Raw genomic sequence first — 22,737 nt, 5'->3', positions numbered from 1 at the left:
GTTTTATTCTTTTTCTCAGCACCCGACTCGTTTACAAAATCGGTCTTGCTCTCTTGTAGGTGACATTTGTTTTTCCCGGCCGTCTCCTTCCTCCTCGCACTCTCACAGGGCGTGCACTCTGGTGCGTTTTTTTTTGGGGCTCTTTATGCTGGACTGGTTAGCCACCCCTGTTCTAGGGCTATTTCACAGGATGCATCAGGGGGCATAGAACAGCATTCGGGCCATTTTCAACCCAACCAATGTTACATACCCTATTCGGAGACCGTAAAGGAACAGTGTGAAATACCCAAAAAACCAAGTCAATGACCCCTTTAAAAGAAGTTTACAGTTGGCTAAAAAGCTTGATACAATGCATGTTGATTCAACTCTATTTGGTAGAGATGCCACCTGTAGTTTTATGACACCTAACTAGGAGACGTGAAGTCTAGAGACGGGAAGTCTGGGTGACCTGGGAGAGTTCTTGTCACCTGGGGGGAAGAGACAGTTGTGGATTCAACTGTATTGTTCTAAGGAGTTAACCAATAACAGAAGAGATTTGGTATAGCTGCATGTCTGTAGGATGGACCAATTACTTTTGAGAACTGTCATATCTATAAAATGGTCTGTTGAAGAATGTTCTTGGGGGTTCAGGGCCATCAGCTGGGTAATGCTGGTGGGCTGGATTCTTCCGGTTCCATTCTAGAATGCTAGATGGAGCTGTATGGAATTGTCTTTGTGTTATTGTCTTATGTTTGTGTGTCGATGATATTATGTTGGTAATGTTATTATGTTTACGTCATACATCAAATAAACATTAACTCTGTACTTCAGCCGACTTCAGCTTTACGATTGATTTCCTCAAAAACTACCACGACAGTAGGGCAGAATAGAGGAACTGGGAAAAAGGTGCTGGTGTGGAAAGTCCCCAAAAACTGTGCAGAATGGGCAGAAAATATTAGATGACATTGTATCAAGGCCCAATTGGAGAAGAAGCCATAGGATATTTAGAATTGTAGTAGGCAAATAGTTCTGTTTTAAAAGTTATGGGGTGTCATTTGTTGTATATAAAGACCCCACCCCCCACTCCAGAGACAGTTGGTGACAGAGAGGTGCAGACCATAAGTTAAATATAGTCATGCCTTAAGAGTACAGTAAAAAATAGAGATTACATTTTGAAACTCAGTGTTCTCTCTCATATATATTTATTCTTTATTTTCCCACCCCTAAGGATCCCTCAAATATTGAGGGATCCTTAGGGATTTGACATAGACAACTCCGGTGTCAAAATGTTTGTGTTGTTAGTGATTGAGCTGCTTGTATTTTTATTTACGTTCCGTTGCACGGTTTATGCTTGAATTAAGTTTTTGTGGCAAAAAGTGCCTTTTGTCGCACAAGGGAACTCAGTGCCAACGTCACAACGTCAGCACACGTGAGCAACGATGCATAGATACGGCGTGCTAGTGTACTAGCAGCATCATATATTTAGGCAATTCAAGACTTGCATGTACAGAAAGTAATGTCAAATTAAATCATGTATTTAAACTCAAGCTTGTGTGGTGCGTCTTCAATGACACACTCTACACTTTATGTCAAAGGAATTGTTTTCATTTCCGGCGCATTCAAACAATCCCCTCAGTAAAGTTTGGCTAGCAACAGCAGCTAGGATAGCTTGCTCGTAGCACAATTCAGCTTCTCCACGCAGGGGTCTAGACTTTTGGCTTTGTTACTGACAATGATCGCATCCAGCAAACTTCTTTTGAATTAGCCATTTCCCTCTAAATAAAAATCAAGCTTATTTACGTGTTTGGGGGCATATTTTCACTTAGCAGATGGTAATGTTTGAATCGCGATTCCATCTGAAAAATACTGCCGGTGACAACGTCGTTAGAATAGCTTGTTTCAAAGGGGGTTCGGCTTGTTTCATAATAAATGGACCCATCTGCAACCGACGCAAGCAAGCACACCATACAATTTCCCCAGAAATTGTACCCTCTCTAGTGTCACTGTGTCCAATCCCGACCGGTTTTTAGCTAACATTCTGAGAAAATGCCACTTCAAATATTGATAAAAATAATCGTATCACGTTTTCAGCTGATTTACTGATTTCACGTTAAGCTTTAACTTCTTACCTTTCGAGCTAAATATTGTTTAAAAATTTAGAGTTAGCTTAGCCTTTACTAGAGCCGGTCAAAAGACGCTGGCGCCGGTAAATTAGCCGTGCGCTACCCTTGTCCAAACCCGACCGCACTTCTAAACACTGGCCGCTGCTGTTTTTCTGGGGATATTAACTTGATCCAGGGTCACCAAACTGACCATCAATGCTGTCAACATATCCGGGGACGTAGTTATGTCCTCCACAATAAGATATCACGCTTCAACATCTCCAAACTATGCGATAAAATCTCAATTTGACTGTATACCACCACCTGCTGGATGTTTTGTTGAACTCTTCTCAAAGTTTGCTAGCCCCCATCCCTTCCTACCCTCGACTACAGATCACGTCACACATGATCGTGTATTTTCATTGGCAAGACAAAGTAGTGTTAAGCTAGCATTGAAATACACTCATATGCTAACCCATAGTAGCAGTACGATGACAACAAAGACACACTTGTCAGAGTAAAGATCGTCGCCCAAGCGTCGCCCGAGTGTCGCCGAGTGGTCTTTCGGCCAAAGTAACTGTCCTATATTATTTAGACATGTAAACGTCCATATATGTTCATGAAATTTTACACGTAGATTGTTTGGTATGCCTAAAATAATACTACTTACACTTTGCTGGCGATAGCAAAAGAAAATGCTGGCAAAAAGACCGGAAACTGAGTACAACCCTGTTCGGGTTTGGACAATAGTAGTTTACAGCGGTCGGGATTGGACACAGTGACGTTAGTTATTATTATTGGGTGTGCTCAAGCCTTCGGCGAGAGCACAACCTTTGTTCTCTCACATATATATTTATTATTATTTATTTTCGCCCTCCTAAAACTCAGTCAATATTTGGCCTACATACACAACGGCGGTGTCAAAAGGTTCGTCTTGGTAGCGATTGCGTTGCTTCTATTGGAATTTACGTTCCATTGCATGGTTTGGGCTTAAGTTAAGTTTTTGTGGCGAAAAGTGAAGCTAACGGTGGCTAATTTGCTAGCCACAGTCACTGACGTTACTAACGTCACTACGTCACGAGAACACGCGTGACTACCTGTAGCAGAACATTCGTTTCGCATCTGTTAACTTGGGGGATAGCTAGGCTAACTATAGCTTTACTGCAAGGCAGCTGCAGGAACGCCACAAGCAAAGAGGCCAGGGTGATAACTATTTACTCATTTTACTTTGTGATATGACACACAATTGTGATGTGTAATGTACAATATTAGCTGATATTATTAAGGAAGTAAGCCCACATCTACTTTCGGAAACGGTAGTCTACTATTTCACTGAAATATTAGCATCATGACATTAGCCTCTGTTGCCCGGGCAACACATACTACAGTGGTCTATGATGTATCTGTTTTCAATCGTTAAAATAAACATTCCTCACATATACATTTTCGTTGTAGGATTTATTATGACATTAGATTACAAGTAAACGATTTGTGGGTGAAATTATCATTACTTGTGGTTTCAAACCAGTGTTGCTCACTGCAACGCTGTAGCCTACGCGAGACACTACAAAAACATCTACACAGCTGTAGGAAGTCAAACGGCGACAGAACATGTTCGGCACTCCCCTTACTTAAATCAAAAGTCTATCTAACTACTAACCTGAACTTCATTTTCACAGCCTAAACTTTGTCAATCTGTTCATGAAAATAATTAATTTCAGCCTAAACCGTACAACGGAACGTTTAATCGAATTCAACCAACTCAATCGCTACCGAGACGAACACAGCAGTAGTCTAGTACTGTACCGTAGTAGAATTTACCGGGGCAGCTTCTCCACACAGGGCTATATCGCATTTTGCGTTGTTACCTTACAATGATCGCTACCAGTGAGCTTTTTATGAATGAGCGATTTTCCACTAAATAAATGTCAAGCTTATTTACGTTTTGGGGGGCATATTTTCAGTTAGCAGATGGTACTGTTTGAATCGCGATTCCATCTTCTACTGCCGGGTAACGTCGTAGAATAATCTTCAAAGGGGGTTATTTATTAATGAATGAATGCAATGAGTAGGCTAAATGCATGAAAATATCACGAGAAGGGAAAAACTTAAAAGAACGTTTAAGTCATAGAGATTAGGTCAATTTGTACACCGGTCTGCCAAATGTATTCGTTTTGATTCAACGATGAGGCTGCCTCTTGCAGGGGAAATGAGAAGACATCCATTTCATTCTACACTTCACTCGTATTTTCAGTTGTAAATGAGCAGCAAAAAAAAATGCTTTTAAATCTATGTAATCTTTATAAATAATAAGTATGCATTTTTATATAAAATACAGAAATATCAGTTGTAAAAATGTCATTAAAAAACGGACCCCTGTCCAACCGACGCAAGCAAGCACACCCTACAATTTCCCCAGAAATTGTACCCTCTCTAGTTATACATCTTCTTCCACCGGGGGGTCTATGGCAGCCCCTAGAACCGTATGGTCAGAAGTTGTGAAATTTGGCAGACTCTTTGGGGCCAGTCCCCTCATCAATTTCACCAAGTTTCATGGCTCCCATTCAAACCCTCTAGCGCCACCAATGGGTAAAAGTTGAAGGTGTGTTTACACACATTACTTTTGAACCATATGCCTCATTTTCCTAAATGAGGTATCGTTAGATTCCCTGGATCAAGACGAGTTCAACGCACTCTATGACGTCCTACCCAGTTATATATATTCCCCGCCATCCTCAAATTCATTTCAGTGTGTTCACTGACTATGCATATGTAAGGGTGGGTGTGTCAACCTGCCCCCACCTCTCATATGCTAAAGTTTCTGGACGGACTCTACTTGATGGCTCTCACACCCCATTGTGTTAAGATTTGGTCTGATTGGTTTTCCTTGTGTATAAAGGTCATTGTGATGCATTCTCTTGTGGATTCTCCATCTCCTGAGACCTTTCTCCTCAGCTCTGGCTTGTCCTACTGTCCTACTCTTTGCTCACATCTTGCTTTCTCTGATTTACAATGATCAAGGTAGAGTAGGTAAGATTTAAAGCCTTCATTTTGTAACATGTTTGCCTTGTAATTGATTTAATTCATTTGCAATGTTATCAAATGCGTATTTCATTTTAACCTTACTTTGACCATTGTTGCTCTGATTTAACCCGTAAAGTCAAATAACTGTAACTAGAGAGGGTACAATTTCTGGGGAAATTGTAGGGTGTGCTTGCTTGCGTCGGTTGTACAGGGATTTTAATGCAATTTTTACAACTGATATTCCTGTATATTTTATATAAAAATGCATAGGGCCTACTTATTATGTATAAATATTACATAGATTTAAAAGCATATTTTTTTGCTGCTCATTTACAACTCAAAATACGAGTGAAGTGTAGAATGAAATATGATCTTCTCATTTCCCCTGCAAGAGGCAGCCTCATAGCTGAATCAAAACGAATACATTTGGCAGACCGGTGTAAAAATTGACCTAATCTCTATGACTTAAACGTCCTTTCAAGTGTTCCCTTCTCGTGATATTTTTAGGCATTTAGCCTACTCATATTGCATTCATTCATTAATAAAGAACCCCCTTTGAAGATTATTCTACGACGTTACCGGCAGTAGAAGATGGAATCGCGATTCAAACAATACCATCTGCTAACTGAAAATATGCCCCCAAAAACGTAAATAAGCTTGACATTTATCTAGTGGAAAATCACTCATTCATAAAAAGCTCACTGGTAGCGATCATTGTCAGCAACAACGCAAAATGCGATATAGCCCTGTGGGGAGAAGCTGCCCCGGTAAATTCTACTACTACAGACAGTACAATATTAGACTACTGCTGTGTTCGTCTTGGTAGCGATTGCATGGTTGAATTCGATTCAACGTTCCGTTGTATGGTTTAAGCTGAATTTCATTATTTTCATGAACAGATTGACAACGTTTAGGCTGTGGCAATGAAGTTCAGGTTAGTAGTCAGATATTTTCACCTATTCAAAGACTTTTGATTTAATTAAGGGGAGTGCCGAACATGTTCTGTTGCCGCGTTTGACTTCCTAAACAGCTGTGTAGATGTTTTGTAGTGTGTCTCGCGTAGGCTACAGCGTTGCAGTGAGCAACACTGGTTTGAAACCACAGGTAATGATAATTTCACCAACAAATTGTTTACTTGTAATGTCATAATAAATCCTACAACGAAAATGTATTTGTGAGGAATGTTTATTTTAACGATTGAAAACAGATGCATCATAGACCACTGTAGTATGTGTTGCCCGGGTAACAGAGGCTAATGTCATGCTAATGCTTCAGTGAAATAGTAGACTACCGTTTCCGAAAGTAGATATGGGCCTACTTCCTTAATAATATCAGCTAATATTGTACATTACATTTCACAATTGTGTTTCACATCACAAAGTAAAATAAGTAAATAGTTATCACCCTGGCCTCTTTGCTTGTGGCGTTTCTGCAGCTGCCTTGCAGTAAAGCTATAGTTAGCCTAGCTATCCCCCAAGTTAACGGATGCGAAACTAATGTTCTGCTACAGGTAGTCACGCGTGTTTTCGTGACGTTAGTGACGTCAGTGACTGTGGCTAGCAAATTAGCCACCGTTAGCTTCACTTTTCGCCACAAAAACGTAACTTGAGCCTAAACCATGCAATGGAACGTAAATCCCTATAGTAGCAACTCAATCGCTACCAAGACGAAACTTTTGACACCTAGATTGTCTATGTAGGCCAAATATTGACTGAGTTTTAGGGGGGCAAAAAGAATAATAATAATATATATGTGACAGAACAAAGGTGTTCTCGCCGAAGGCTTGAGCACACCCAATTATATTGGTATTGGCATTATTTGGTTAATGTTAATACACTGTTCAGTTTCCCATCTTCCTTTAAACCAAAGGGGGATTCGTTTTGGTTGTTTGCCAATATTTAATCCCCTACACATACATGTTGCACAGCCTTTAGTTTTTTTTAGTTTTTTATCTCACACACTTCTGCCACGGAGTGCCACCCCTCAAAATCTCCTGCCACCCTCTTGCCACCCCATGAATATTTTTCTAGATCCGCCCCTGACCTTTTTGAAAGTGACAACTTTGAAGCGTGTTCTGTAAGGCCACCTATGCTCTGGTCAGGCCCATCATGCAGAGATATTGGGTACCCAAGGGCGCTGACGCTACAATATGATTATCTAGCTGACAATGTTTATGTAAAGTATATAGCTGCAAGCAGCAATGAGGTGGCCAAGCAGGTAAAATGAAAGAAAACCTTTTATACATCCTCAGAACAGGGTTCAGAGTAAATGCAGCATATTCGGTGTAAATCCATCAAAGATTTGCTGAGAAACGACCCAACTTCCTGTTTGCCGGCTTTGCCGCAGATTTTGATGGCTGTACCGATCAAACCGTTTCGAAAATCTAAAATCATTTTGATAGTAGATTGCCATGACTATATACAGCTAGACTACAGGTAGCTAGCGACTGCATTGTACCTGGCTTCCTTTGCAGTGGCTTACAGTCTCGCTAAACAGAAAACCAGTGACATGGCAGGCTCGTTGGCTTTGGCTGGATTCGAACCTCTTACGTTGCTCTTGCCAGGACACCAATTTATCCTAGTGAGCTATTCTCAGTGCTGGAAGATACTGTGTTCAGTTACTGTGTAAAAATATAAGCAGTTTTTCAACTGCTTATAAAAAAAAGTTTTTGCTTATTGCAGCGCCACCTAAAGGTGAAATGGCATAACCTATTTTGGACCTATTTAGAACAGGGTCCCTAGTCCCTATACCAAATTTGGTGTCAATGCAGTAAAGATGTGCTGATATATGACCTCACTTCCGTTTTGCCAGATCAGTTGGTGAATTTGATTGTCTGTAACTAACAAACAGTTGCGAAAATCAAAACTTCATGGCAGACATCCCAAGACTCCCGGAAGTTCCTGGAGTCTACCGTATTTCAATAGCGGCTCCCTGACGCCCGCAAATGCTATACAATCTCCCGGAAATCGGGAGTTTTGTATTTAGATCGAGCGAGAGACTGTCCAATGGTCATTTCTGGTAGAGAAAGGTGCATATCGCGCGTCCTGATTGCGTCGGGGGGGGGGGGGGAGATACGTGCTGATTGAGGGGGTAGATCATGCGTCCGGATTGCGTCCCGGGGGCGGGGGTGGAGATAAGCCACCTCCCGGAAATTAGTCTCTTCAGGTTGGGATGTCTGCCATGGGATAACGTTTGTGAGGCTTGGTCTGAAGATCATCTCTGGCAAAAAATTTTTGCCAGAGATGGCAAGTTTCAAACTTTCAAAAATTCATCTAAATTGTGTGAGATAAAAAAAAAACTACAGGCTGTGCAACATGTATGCAGAGTCAGTGAACACTGAAATTAATTTGACGATTATAGGTCACATGACCAAAAAGCTATTGAAGTTTCAAACTTTCAAAAATGTGTCTAAATTGTGTGAGATAACAAAAAAAATCTACAGGCTGTGCAACATGTATGCATAGTCAGTGAACACTGAAATTCATTTGACGATTATAGGTCCTATAATCCTATATACCTCAATTCAACAGGAAAACTAACGTTGCCACTCTGTTGCCCTGCACTTTTCTAATTATTCTTAGTCATTAATAGATAATTGCTTAACACCTAATTTCTCCGGTGTGGACTGTTGTCCGTGCCAACGATTGCCTCCTTGAGTTGGAGCCTTCTATGGTCAGTTCGCGCCTTCCTTGTGTTCAAACGAAAGCAACTTCGGTTGGCGGTGTGGGGAGGGTGGTTGAAGTCGTCTAGTGCTGCATTCACTTGCAGTGGGATATTACAAATTCGCTCTTGCAAATGTCCAATAAGCCACAACTTTTCTTGTTTTCAAAGCTGCACCCTATTTTTAGGGTGGCAGTTCCCACCCCATGCCACCCTGGTAAATCCGCCCCTGACAAGGGTGGCATTTTGACTCCATCTGGCCAATATATCTGAAAGTTGGTATGCATGCCTTATTGCTCATGGGGACCAAAAAAGTCTCAAGGACCCGTAATGTTGGCAGCATGGAATTTTCTCTACAATGAAAATTTGTGAAGAATTTCAAAAAGTGACTTAAAATCAGCCATTGCTCCAATGGTCTTGAAATACATGTCTGTATCATGTCAATTTTTAAATAGTTTGCAATGTTGAGGAGAAACCCGCCATTGCTGCCTGCAGCTATATTTATTATTATGAGTGTGTTTGCTGAAAGCAAATACACTACTGTTCTGCTGCATACTTATTATTATTCCTCTTCTGACCACTTTTTTTGCCATGTAACTAGTTTCACATCATTTAAACTAAAAAAACCATTCAAACTTCATTTGATAAATTCTGATTCTGAGTCTCCAAAAGGACCCTTTTAGAAAACGCCTGGATGTACCCTGATGAAGAAAGTGTTTTGTCCGTCTCTTCATAAACGGAGTGACTAAGTTCAGTTGAGTTCTGGATTTTAATAAGTATTATCAATCTGCAGATTGGGAGAGAAAACCAGACCTCTGACAATAAATGACCACACAACACCAGGCTTAGGTCTCAATCATGTCTCTCTCAGCTCTGAAAGCCGGAGGACCATCTTTTATAGGGCACAGGAATGTAAACATAGATAGTGACAGTCAGGCAGTAATGACGTTACAACAGTCTCAGAGGAAGAGATTCACAGCTCCCAACACATGACCACTCAGACTAGAGAGATCATAGTTGGCGCTCTCCTTGTAGTCATGACCAAGGACGTTTACCCAGTACTTTCTCCTGATCACGAACATCTATTAACCCTGACACATAGACACCATCTACTCTTATTAATAGCAAGCTTACATGAGAACATACTAACTAGTATCCAATGACTAGTTATATTGATTAGTGAATAATGTAAGCACACAGGAAATCCCAATTTCTTCCACAGTCCCCCCTTTTGACGTTTAACGTCAACACAACAAACAAGTTTCATAACATTTCAAAACTTAACAATCAAACAATACCTTATCTGCTACTACTCAGCACAGCATACATGATTATAGGATTTGAAGAAATATTAGGTAGTACCCAATCACAGGTGAAAAGGTACAAAGTCATTGAAGTGAATAGCTTTTTGCTTAGTTTATCAATAGTTCTAGAAACATAGGCATATTTCTCTGCTGGACATACCCACTGGTCATGCTCTCGTGAGCTCAACACATCAGGGTATAGGTCAAACACTGTTCATTAAATTCAGAGTATTTCAAACAGTATAAAAAGTAATAAAGTAACCATCTTTAATTATTGTTAACTGATCTGTGGTCAAGGACAGATCTATTCACATTGCATACAGCATTGTATATCAGTTGGAAAATAGAAGGAGGCAAATGGCCATCTTTATTACATTGGCAAAATAGTCACTTGGTACTTGAGATTACATATCAGACATTTCAGTCATTCCCAGGGCAATAAAGTTATCATCAGTCTTGCTTGCTTTTGTCTGTGGCTTGATTTGGGCTACCATAATCTTACTGGCAGCCTTACGAAAACCTACTGCACAGCACTGTACACAGCAGGCAGTACACATCTTCCAAGCGCAAACCACAATCAGCACAACAACGATTAACATGCCCAATCCAGTGATTCCTATTTGAATGATAGTCGAAAAAGAAACCCCGAACAGAGGAGGTCAGTCAGCACAATTCCTAGCTTCAGGTTCCCCCCAAAGCTGACATTATGTTTTAATGTAAGCAGCCATACTTGTGATATTAGCAGATTCATCGTGGATAAAAGTACAACAGTCATGACCTATCACAGCACAGCTACCTCCCTGAGCTGACAACAGATAATCCAGTGCCATACGGTTCTGGAGCACTACCTGCCTCATGGCCTTCATCTCAGACGCAACTGCAGTTAAGGCGTCGGCTGTCTCATTACCAATGGACTCCAACCCTACTGCTAAGCTCCTAATATCTCTAAAGGCAGTGATAACACCATACACATGGAGAATGGCAACTGAAAATGTGAAAAGTGACTGAGTACTATTGAATCCACGTGATGTGATCCCAGCTTCTTAGCATCTGCATTAATAATACTTCTCTTGTGGCGGTGCCACCAATGTTTGGGAAAGGGGTGCAGGGGCAACCCATCTACAGGTCTGAGGGCTCCTACAATAAACCCAAGGTAACACGTTCCTGACCAGACGGCCGGCAGGAAATAATAAGCACTCTTAACACATACCCACATGGTGCCATTGTTAGCTGCACGACGAGACCAAAATGGTGATGCCCTTATACTTACAGGTCCATCTGCAACAGGCAAATCATGCAACAGGCTGTTAGCATACATACCACAGTGTGGTTACATGTATTTTAACCAAATACCTTCCCATAATTATTTAAACATTTAATCAACCATATACTACATCTTCTGTAGTATGCTAAAAGTGTAGGAATAGCATAGTCAGCAACATCAGGAATTTATGTCACCCGCCCAAATGGTATACAGGACAAGTAACATTGAACTCAGATACAATTGAACTTACAAATCATCCAGTAGAGTGTGAGCATACATAGAAACCGTATCCTTGCATGTATTTTTTCACTCTCACTGTACCACTATGCCATACACAAAACAATGCAGGTGGGGCATATTCAAGAGATGACTGACTTGTTCGACAGAACAGTCACATTTGTTATATCCAACCCTACACAAGGCCACTTCTTGACCTTACACATATCAGCCATTGACAGAGGGACAGATATCCCTGGATAACCTCCAGAATGCTTGGGACTCTAACCACAACCCTGCAAGGTCTGTCCCCTCTAATGCTGCGTCCAGTCATTTTTTCCCGTCCACGGAAAGGTGTTGTTGCACAGATTGTTCTTCATGTGTGCTTTATGATGAATCTCAATGTTCACATCAGTATAATTGGGAGCGTGCAATAGTGACTCTCGGTGTGGCTCATGTATGCGATGTCTGTGGACTCGTGCGTCCAGTATCAGTAAATGTCTGTCAGGTGTGTGCGTCAGTATGTCTGGATCTCATCTCTCATCGTAGCTCCGGCAGCGGCCTTGGTTTCCTTGAAACAACCGAGGGCCTCCGCCACAGTATCCTCTCGTCCCCATTCTGGGTGCTGTCATCTGCTTCATGTAGAGGCCGGAGGAAGACTGAAAGTGTCTTCCCCTCTCCAGGCTCCTCTCTCTGGTTTCCCGTCTGGGTGCTGTCATCTGCTTCATGAATCACACATGGGGGAGAGAGGCATGGTAGCAACAGCAGCCCTTCTCTGGCTTTCTCCTCATGTGACTCACCTTTCGACGTCTTCAACACCTCCGGGTGGGTGCTCTTTGGGACCTCCTTCTCAGCGCCCCTGGATTGGAGTGCTGGATGGCGGGATCCTGGTTTTGGCTCAAATCGGTCAGCTGGACTGGAGCCTGCTCCCGGATCAGCCGCTGCAAACGGGTCTCCACCCCCCTTGGTGTACTCCTGGAGGAGTAACCCAGTGGGGATGAGACAAATGACAAGTTGGAGCAGGCACCATTTGGAGGTGCACCTGCTCCTCCACCGGCCCCTGGCTCTCCGTTGGGACCCTCCACCTTTACAGCTGTGTGAGTCACCAAGAGAGAACCAGGTATGGACCGGTCCAGCTTGTTGAGAGGGCAGTCCTCCGTTTGTGCACTTTCACATAGTCTCCCGGTTGATAGGGATGACATGGCTCCCCAGCGGGCAGCTTTCACCTGTGAATGCACAACCCTGGTTGCTCTAGTTAGGGCAAAACAAAAGTTTAACATTGTATCATCCATCTGGTGGATATCCATCTGTTTCAATGATAGTGGGGGAGAGACAGGCAATTTCATTGGTCTCCCTAAAACTATCTTGTGTGGGGAAAGTCCATTCCTCCTCTGGGCTCATGGCCATATGAGCTAGTGGGAGTGCATCAGGCCATTTTAGGCCAGTCTCTTCACATATCTTGGCTAGTTTGTTTTTCAAAGTTCCATTTTGCCTCTCCACTGCCCCTGCAGACTGTGGGTGGTAGGGACAGTGAAAATGCTGGTTGATCTGGAGCGCTTTACAAAGTTCCTGAACAATTTGATCCGTAAAATGTGAACCTCTATCACTGGACAGTCTTGTGAGGATCCCATATCTACAGATCACATCTCTAATGAGAATCTTGGCTACCGTGGTAGCATCAGCTTTCCGACATGGGTAGGCTTCTACCCATTTTGAGAACATGTCAACAATTACAAGTACATACTCAAAATTACAACACTTGTTCATCTGAATAAAATCAATTTGTAAATGCATAAAAGGACCACTTGGTGGCGGGTGGGCTGCGTCTCTTCTCTTTGGTCCCTTTCCGGGATTATGCTGCTGGCAGGTATGACACTGAGCACAATGTTGCTCAGCCTTTGTGGAAAAACCAGGTGCAAACCAATCAGTATTTACTATTGAGACCATACCCCCCTTGCTCGTATGGGCACAGTCGTGCGCCATGCGAGCTAACCAAGGGAACAATGCACGTGGCGCCACCACGCGGCCGTCGGGGTGGCTCCACACTGCCGAAGTTGGATCTTTCACACGGCCATGGATAACCAACCATCCCTCTCAGTGTTATCAGCAGCGGCTCAAAGGTCCGCCACAACATGAAGAGAGGGAGTGCGTGTTTCCGGTTGCTGAGACACAAACAAATAGAGACCTGGGACACATCAGAGGAGTTGGCCGCAGCCTTTGCTGCTAAATCAGCTCTAGCATTTCCTCTTGAAACATCATCTGTATTGTTAGTATGAGCCTCACACTTAGTAACAATAGCTAGCTTTCTCTGTAGTAGTATTGCAGACAACAAATTATCAATCATCTTTCCATTCTTGATTGCTCCACCTGAGGAGTTAATGAAACCTCTTTCTCGCCATATGGCACCAAAATCGTGAGTAACTCCAAATCCATACCTCGAGTCAGTGTGAATATTTACGACCTTGCCTTCTGACAAACAACATGCCCTTGTCAAAGCAAAACTCTGCCTGCTGTGCAGTGCATTGTGGAGACAGTTTACCAGATTTGAATGTCTCACTGTCCGTGCAGACCGCATATCCGGAGTTTAGAGAGCCATCCCATTCTCGGGACAAAGATCCATCTACGTACAACACAAGTTCAGCATTATCCATAGGTTTGTCAAACATATCAGGTCTGGGTGTTAGCACTTTATCGACAACCATCTCACAGTCATGTGGTTCACCATCATCAGGGTTGGGCAACAATGAAGCTGGATTCAATGGGGAGCATCTATGGATTGTAATGTTACTTTTAGTCAACAATTACAGTTCATACTTTGTAGCTCTAGTGGCTGACAGGTGTTGAGTTTTGGTGCGTAACAGAAAAGCACTTACTGCATGAGGAACCATCACTGCCAAGGGCGACCCCAGCACTATATCTGAAGTTGCTTACACACATGTTGCCGCAGCACAGACTGCTCATAAGCACGGGGGGAAACCTGCTGCCACAGTATCTAAAGAAGAACTCACATAGGCAATAGGCCTCTTAAGATTACCATACTGCTGGGTCAGTACACCCTGGTGTAGTCTGGCAGACCGAGAGCTGGCGCCTGGGCCCAGGCCTGCTTGAGAGATACAAATGATTTATCAGCTTCAGTTTTCCACAACAAATGAGTATCAGTCTCCTTCCTTAAGTCAAGGATAGGTCTAGCCAACACAGCATAATCAAGGATCTACTAACGACAATACCCGGCTGAACCTAGAAAAAGACTTGAGTTGTTTTGGTGTTCTAGGCTTCGGTATCCATCGGATGGCCTCCACTCTATCAGGCGTCAATAGATGCTCTGTACTTTTGAGTGTATGGCCCAGATACTTGACCTCCTAAGACCATAACTGCAGTTTTGCCTTTGAGGCCCTGTGGCCCTTCTCAGCCAGTGCCTGTAGCACAGCAATAGTGTCCTGTTGGCAGGAGGCAAGATTCTTAGAACATATCAAAAAGGTCATCAATATACTGCACCAGAGTAGAGCCGGCTGCTAAGGTGACATCCTGGAGGTCCTCTCGTAATGCTTGACTAAACAACGTAGGTGATTCGGTGTACCCCTGTGGTAGAACTGAAATGTATAGTGGACCTGGCGAAACGTGAATGCAAACAGATACTGGCTCTCTTCTGCAATGGTAACAGAAAAGAAAGCAAACAATAGTCATTCACAGAGCTAGAAAGTAACAGGGTTACTTGCTAAGTATCGTAACAGGGTTAGGCACAACAGGATGTATAACACAGGCATTACCTGCTTATAAACCCATAATAAACTTCCAAGTATTTTATTAGCATTAAAGGATCAAATTGACCTAAAGTCTACCTATGACTCCTTGTTTCAACAAAGCATTAATAACTGGGACAATACCTTTCCCTACTTCTCTATTACTAGCATATTGAGGTACGGTTCTCAAGAGTCGTACTACAAACAATAATAACAACTGGGGTAGCATTCTTAATGCGCCCAGTATGATAAGCGTGTGTGGACCACAGTAGCTCAGGCCCAGCTTCTAGCAAGGCCACATCTGCGGTCGCTAAAATCTCTGCATTCCACTGCTGGGGGATGTGTATGGGATTGCTAGGCCAAGTGTTCTTTATCCTAAGGAATAGATAAGAAAAAGTCAGTAGTGCATTTCATTTCGGTTCAGTTTGCACAACAAATTCCTTTCCAACAGATTTACTTGACACCCCATAGTTGAAAGAAATACATCTTCATTCAAAGATCCATCTATCCACCCATAACAGCTAACTGACAGTTGTGTCCAAAGGAACCCCAGAAACTACCACTACCATCTCATTGATTTCGGGTACTGTCTACAGTTGCACTGGCTGACCTAGTAGCTCTGTGACTTACTTGAAAAAGAGAAGCTCTCTGCCCCCCCTATTCTTGATTATTCTTATTTTGATTGTGGCTGTTTACTGTCTGAGTGTCCTTGAGCAGGCCACAGCAAGCTCTTCGTTCTGAAGAAAACGGGAGGGGTTGAGTGCAGTAGTATGGAGTATGTGACTGAAGGGTACTGACTATTTTCTGTATACTGTGCCTGGACCATCACCTGCCCTGTGGCATATCTGTCTACAGAGTATGCACATATCCCTGTCTATCTCTAACTCCCCTTGCTGCCTGCTCCTGGCTCTCCTTTTTCCTTTAAACATATTATTTTCTCTCCGTAAGACATTCATTTGCAATGTCATTAATTTCTCAGCTTTCTTTCCTGCATTCTCCTGCATCAATGTACAATTATGTTTGACAAAATCCATAATTATAGCAAGTTTTGTTCTCCCAATGTAGAACCTGTTTCTTAACTTCTACCTGGAGTTCAGGAAGCAATCCACATATGAACACGTGACAACATGGAATGGGGATGCAGCTGCTGTGAAACCAGCAGCTGCATTTTTTTTTCTTCAAAAATCCTAGTAAATCTTTCCAGATAATCTGTAGGATCCTCATCTTTTCTCTGTTTGCAATCATACACTTTGCTCCAGTCAAGCAACACCCCTCCAGTATTACTGCCATTAAACACCATCAGAAACCTATGCTTTAAGTTTTCTCAACATACCGGTCTGGAGTTCACCCTCTAAGCCTTGATTCAAATCAATAAAAGTAGGTATGTTGGCATTGATAGCTATATTTGCAAATCTCTTAGAAATGTTGCTGAGTCCTCTCATGTCAGGAAATCCCTTTCCTAGCATACATCAGGACCTGGATATGCACACATAGGGTTCATTGATACCTGGGGGTTCAACTGACAGGCCTTCCTGGTTAACCTCACCCATCATGTTTTGCTGTGATATAAACCTTCTCTTGTAGGTTCTGTTCTGGCTGCACCTGACCCGCTGCTTCCCCTAATAATGCATTTTCCTTGTCTCTGGCTCTCCTCTGCATAGCCACAGCTATAGCAACAACATAATCTTCATCGTAGGTAAATAGGCTACAAATCTTTGGTAGACTCTCGTTTCCCTTGAGAATTAGCGCTACCTTCAGCCTGTTTCACAACTACTGACTTCTCACAATTAGTTTTTGGCACTGTTAGTCTGTTCAAGCAACTTCATGTTAACATGTTCGAGCAATGTCTTGAGTTCCCTCACTTTATGACTTTGTTCAGTCTGATCATCTTTTCTCTGTCTCAAGACGCTCCGGGTCATTTCTTGCTTCTCTATCAGAATCCGTTTTAGCTTGATTTGATTGTATTTTCTCAAGATAGACAATGCCACGTCGTCTCGTAGCTTCAGTTAACCATATCATAAACATTGGCCAGCTGACAAATTGTTTACACGTCCGACTTGTTTCCTTGTCTTTCAAAACCGCTTTTAAACTCTCCTATATATATATATTTTTTTTTTTTACATCAAACGTTCACTCCAGCGGAAAACAATGTCTCGGGTCATGATTAATCCACGCATGCCATCTCTCAATGCTTGACACTGCTTGAATTCCATGTAAATCAAATCATATATCGGGCTGGACTAACAACATCTCTATCGCTCCTGTACTGGAAGCTAGATTACCCATACTGAATTACAAAGTATCTGTAACAAATCTCATAACGGTAGGCTCTTATGATTTACTGCAGCAAGAATCACACAGCACTTTAGAATATAGTCACAAAATCACATGGCACTATAAAACAGTCGCACAATCTCATAGCACTGTAAAACGGTCACAATATTGAAGAATAAAAGAACTACAATATCATGTGGTAGTGAACTACAAATATGGCCTTTTTTCAAGCCAAACTATCCTCGCCCTCCGGCGCTCGATCATGGGACGCGCCTACAAAGACCCAACTCTTTGGGAACGCGCATACAATAATTTCCTCAACTCCATAAGTAACAAAATAACCACAATTCGTGCTTAAAAGGGACGAGTTAATTCATAAACTGCCAGTCTATATCTTTCCCTTAGTATTTGATTGTTTCCCTCGCTGATAATTAAATGCCTTGTCAGTTAAAAGCCTAACTGCCCCTTTACATTGTCAAAGTATCCCTAACTTGTTTAAAACCACTTTACCCTTAAAAGTTGGTCTCTTGCATAAAGCCTGTGACCCTGATACATTATGACCGCCCACCTACTGTGCTTGGTCTTAAGAAAAGCCCAAAACAAAACTTAATACAGTTACAATTCAAACCAAAATAAAAGTCCCACTAAGATCTCTGTTCAAAAGAGAAAAGCCCAACACAAAACTTAATACAGTTACAATTCAACTTAATACAATTCAAACCAACATAAGATGTCTGTTCAACTAAAGTTTTCAGCTGTAAACGTGCATTTTAAAAGAAACACATACCTTTCCTTGTTTGGTTCACCCCTGGTCTGCATCTGTAAAACCATACTCTCTGTTATCAGATCCTTTTCCCCAGATCAAGAGTATGGGACGTATTCTCTTAACAGATCCTTTGCCTCAGATCAAGAACACAGATTGTTTTACATACTTTTTCAATACTTCACACGACCAGAGTTCTTGTACGCTATCAGAGTTTGCCAACTCTGACCAAGACAAAGTAAAAATAGCAAGTCAATTAATGACCCAAATTTACTAAACCAAAACTCTAATATTATCTTCCTCCTGTTGAGGCCTAGCAGACTCTGGTCTGCTAAGACCAGGCTCCCAACTGAACGTCACAATAAAAGGTTCTTAAATTGTTTACGTTACCAGCATCGCAGAGGGACAGCAGGCGCACCAAGCATAAAGCAGTCCGTGAATGGGGTTTTGGAAAAGGATCCCCTTACCATTTAGTTTTGTCTCTCCTGGATCTGGTTCTGCAATCCTGCTGCTCGACAACGCCAATTGATGAAGAAAGTGTTTTGTCCGTCTCTTCATAAACGGAGTGACTAAGTTCAGTTGAGTTCTGGATTTTAATAAGTATTATCAATCTGCAGATTGGGAGAGAAAACCAGACCTCTGACAATAAATGACCACACAACACCAGGCTTAGGTCTCAATCATGTCTCTCTCAGCTCTGAAAGCCGGAGGACCATCTTTTATAGGGCACAGGAATGTAAACATAGATAGTGACAGTCAGGCAGTAATGACGTTACAACAGTCTCAGAGGAAGAGATTCACAGCTCCCAACACATGACCACTCAGACTAGAGAGATCATAGTTGGCGCTCTCCTTGTAGTCATGACCAAGGACGTTTACCCAGTACTTTCTCCTGATCACGAACATCTATTAACCCTGACACATAGACACCATCTACTCTTATTAATAGCAAGCTTACATGAGAACATACTAACTAGTATCCAATGACTAGTTATATTGATTAGTGAATAATGTAAGCACACAGGAAATCCCAATTTCTTCCACAACCCTTAGTTTTTGTTGAATTTGACAGGATTCTCAAAAGGTTATGTTCTGTCCTCCCTATACTGTGCTGAGTATAGTTTGACAGGCAGCTAAACTCTTCCCACAAACAATCCACCGGAGATAACGTTGGTTTATTGAAAGTGTAAGAAGGTAAAAATTGAGAAAATACATAACAATGTATCAGTGACATGTTACAAAATAAATAGGGAGTCAGGTGGCTGAGCGGTTAGAGAATCGGGCTAGTAATCAGAAGGTCGCTGGTTCGATTCCCTGCTGCGTCAACTTGGCACTTCACCCTACTTGCCTCGGGGGGGATGTCCCTGTCTGCTAAATGACTAAATGTAAATGTCTAAATGTAAATACAGAAGCATGTTAATGTACAGATTGGCTTATGAAATCATGAAACTGTACGAGCTTGGCTACAGCACGGAGTAGAATGCTGATATTAGCTACATACTAACTAGTCTAGGTGAGCCAAGCGATACTAAGTAAACCAAGTATTGTTTCTGAACAAAATGAAGATATTACAGACAGCATGCGGTATACATTTTTTGAGTGAGTTAAGAAAGTTTGTACATTTAAAGAAAAAATCTCAGTTTTACCTAAAGAAATAATGTTTACTTTGGTAACCTTGACAACCGTGCAAACGGACACAGGGGGCTTCGCTAATATTAAACACATATAGATACGGGACATAAGAACAACTTTTAGATTAGATATTTGTCTTGGTAGAAACCTCAACATTTCAAAACCACAATATCTTACCAAAGATGCTATCAAAGGGGCCAAAAACAATTGATGAACCACAAGCTACGTAGGAATGAACAGTTATGATCTCGAAGCTGCGTCAACTGAAACATGAAACAATGTAACAAGATGTGAAACACTTGCGGGCAATGTCACCATGCTACCCGCACCAGAAACAAACTAAAAACATAACAGCAACAAACTCAAAACATAACAGGATGTGCAGAGGTTACGGATACACCCATGTTCTCCTGGTTATTATGGGATGGTTTACAGGGTGTGCAGAGGTCACTGATACACCCATGTTCTCCTGGTTATTATGGGATGGTTGACAGGGTGTGCAGAGGTCACTGATGCACCCCTGTTTTTCTGGTTATTTTGGGATGGTTGACAGGACTCAGCAAAGGAGAGATAAACGCTGGACACGTCACCAGGCTGCTGGAGAAGATGGAGCAGGTGGTGGAGGAGAACACAGGAGAGCCTTACACCTTGGACACTTACCTGGAGAGGAGAGGACCTGCAGGGGGGGGAGTACAAGAGGATGGATGGAGGACACAAGGTGAAGGTGAGAGGAAAGGGGAAAAGACAGGATATGAGGTGGAGAAGCAGAAAGGTGGAGAAATGAACTCAAAAGAAATTTGGATGAATCATTACATGCAAAAGAACAGATACTACACAGTAATATCTATATAAAATACTTTTGATGATAGGTTGGCTACATACACTATCTACAGTATAAGCATATGAACAGAATGTGTACAGTGTTGTAAACAGTTAATTTTGCTTCTAACAGTCTCAACTTTGAGGATCGTTCTTCTGGGAAAGATGGGAGCAGGGAAAAGTGCCTCAGGAAACACCATCCTGGGGAGACCTTATGCCTTCAAGGCTAAACTCTCTCCAAACTGCGTGACTGCAAAGTGTGAGAAGCAGAGTGGGCAGGTGGCTGGGATGAAGATCGATGTCATCGACACTACAGCGACTGATAGTGGGTTATTGTTATCAGAAGTTAAATCTGAGTTAACTAGGTGTGTAGAGTTGTCCCTCCCAGGACCTCATGCCTTCCTGCTGGTCATCAGTCTGAAGGCCAGAATCGCTCAGGTTAGGGACAGTGTGAGGTGGATCCAGGATAACTTTGGAAAAGAGGCTGCAGGTTTAACTATCCTGCTGTTTACTCATGGTGACGCTCTAGAGGAAGGACAGACAGTAGAGAGCTTTATTCAAGAAAAGCAGGACCTCAGAGACTTAGTTAACAGATGTGGGGACAGATATCATGTCTTTGATAACAAAGCCAGATGTAACAACACTCAGGTCCCAGAGCTTCTGGAGAAGATAAAGAGGATGGTGGAGGGGAATGAGGGACAGCACTACATAAATAACATGTACAAGAAGGCTCAGGAAGCAATCAATCGGAAAGGGATGTTGAGAATAATAGCAGGATTAGCTGTAGCAGTATTGGCTGCAATAGGAGCTATAGCAAGAACAGCAGGAGCTGTAGGAGGAGCTGTAGCAGGAGTAAAAGGAGCTGTAGGAGGAGCTGTAGGAAGAGTAGCAGGCGCTGTAGGAGGAGTAAAAGGAGCTGTAACAGCAGCTGTAGGAGGAGGTATATCAGGAGCTGTAGTAAGAGTAGCAGGAACTGTAGGATTAAAAGGAGCTGTGACAGCAGCTGTAGGAAGAGTAGGGGGAGGGATCGCAGGAGCTGTAGGAGGAGTAGCAGGAGCTGTAGGAGGAGTAGCAGGAGCTGTAACAGCAGGTGTAGGAGTAGGTATAGCAGGAGCTGTAGGAAGAGTAACAGGAACTGTAGGAGGAGTAGCAGGAGCTGTAACAGCAGGTGTAGGAGTAGGAGGACGTATAGCAGGAGCTGTAGGAAGAGTAACAGGAACTGTAGGAGGAGTAGCAGGAGCTGTAACAGCAGGTGTAGGATTAGGAGGACGTATAGCAGGAGCTGTAGGAAGAGTAGCAGGAACTATAGGAGGAGTAGCAGGAGCTGTAGGAAGAATAGCAGGAGCTGTGACAGCAGCTGTAGGAAGAGTAGCAGGAGCTGTGACAGCAGGTGTAGGAGGAGGTATAGCAGGAGCTGTAGGAAAAGTAGCAGGAACTGTGGGAGGAGCAGCAAGCGCTGTAGGAAGAATAGCAGGAGCTGTAGGAGTAGTAAAAGGAGCTGTAACAGCAGCTGTAGGAAGGGTAGGAGGAGGTATGGCAGGAGCTGTAGTAAAAGTAGCAGAAACTGTAGCAGGAGTAGCAGGAGCTCTAGGAAGAGTAGCAGGAGCTGTGACAGCAGCTGTTGGAAGAGTAGGAGGAGGTATGGCAGGAGCTGTAGGAGTAGTAGCAGGAGCTGTAGGAAGAGTAGCAGGAGCTGGAGCTGTAAGAAGAGAAGCAGGAGCTGTACCAGGAGTAGCAGGAGCTGTAGGAAGAGAAGCAGGAGCTGTATCAGGAGTAGCAGGTGCTGTAGGAGGAGTAGCAGGAGCTGTAGGAAGAGTAGCAGGAGCTGTGGCAGGAGTAGCTGTAACTGTAGGAAGAGTAAAAGGAGCTGTGACAGCAGCTGTAGGAAGAGTAGGAGGAGGTATGGCAAGAGCTGTAGGAGGAGTAGCAGGAGCTGTAGGAAGAGTAGCAGGAGCTGGAG

The 22,737-nt window shown here is 42.7% G+C and overlaps 1 protein-coding gene across 1 annotated transcript in view; it reads left to right on the top strand.

Moving 5' to 3' along the window:
* The window catches only part of LOC134030402 (GTPase IMAP family member 6-like), a 67,555-nt gene that overhangs the window by 4,265 nt on the left and 40,553 nt on the right, over positions 1-22,737 (top strand). Inside the window, exons 2-3 of the mRNA XM_062474038.1 lie at positions 20,512-20,682; positions 20,911-21,608. Coding sequence (XP_062330022.1) covers positions 20,512-20,682; positions 20,911-21,608 — 869 coding nt within the window. The remainder of the gene's footprint in view (positions 1-20,511; positions 20,683-20,910; positions 21,609-22,737) is intronic.

The sequence above is a fragment of the Osmerus eperlanus genome, chromosome 1, assembly GCF_963692335.1.
Source record: "Osmerus eperlanus chromosome 1, fOsmEpe2.1, whole genome shotgun sequence".
NCBI lineage: Eukaryota > Metazoa > Chordata > Actinopteri > Osmeriformes > Osmeridae > Osmerus > Osmerus eperlanus.
The sequence above is the reverse complement of the archived record's forward strand: the minus strand, read 5'-3'. Positions and strand labels throughout refer to the sequence as shown.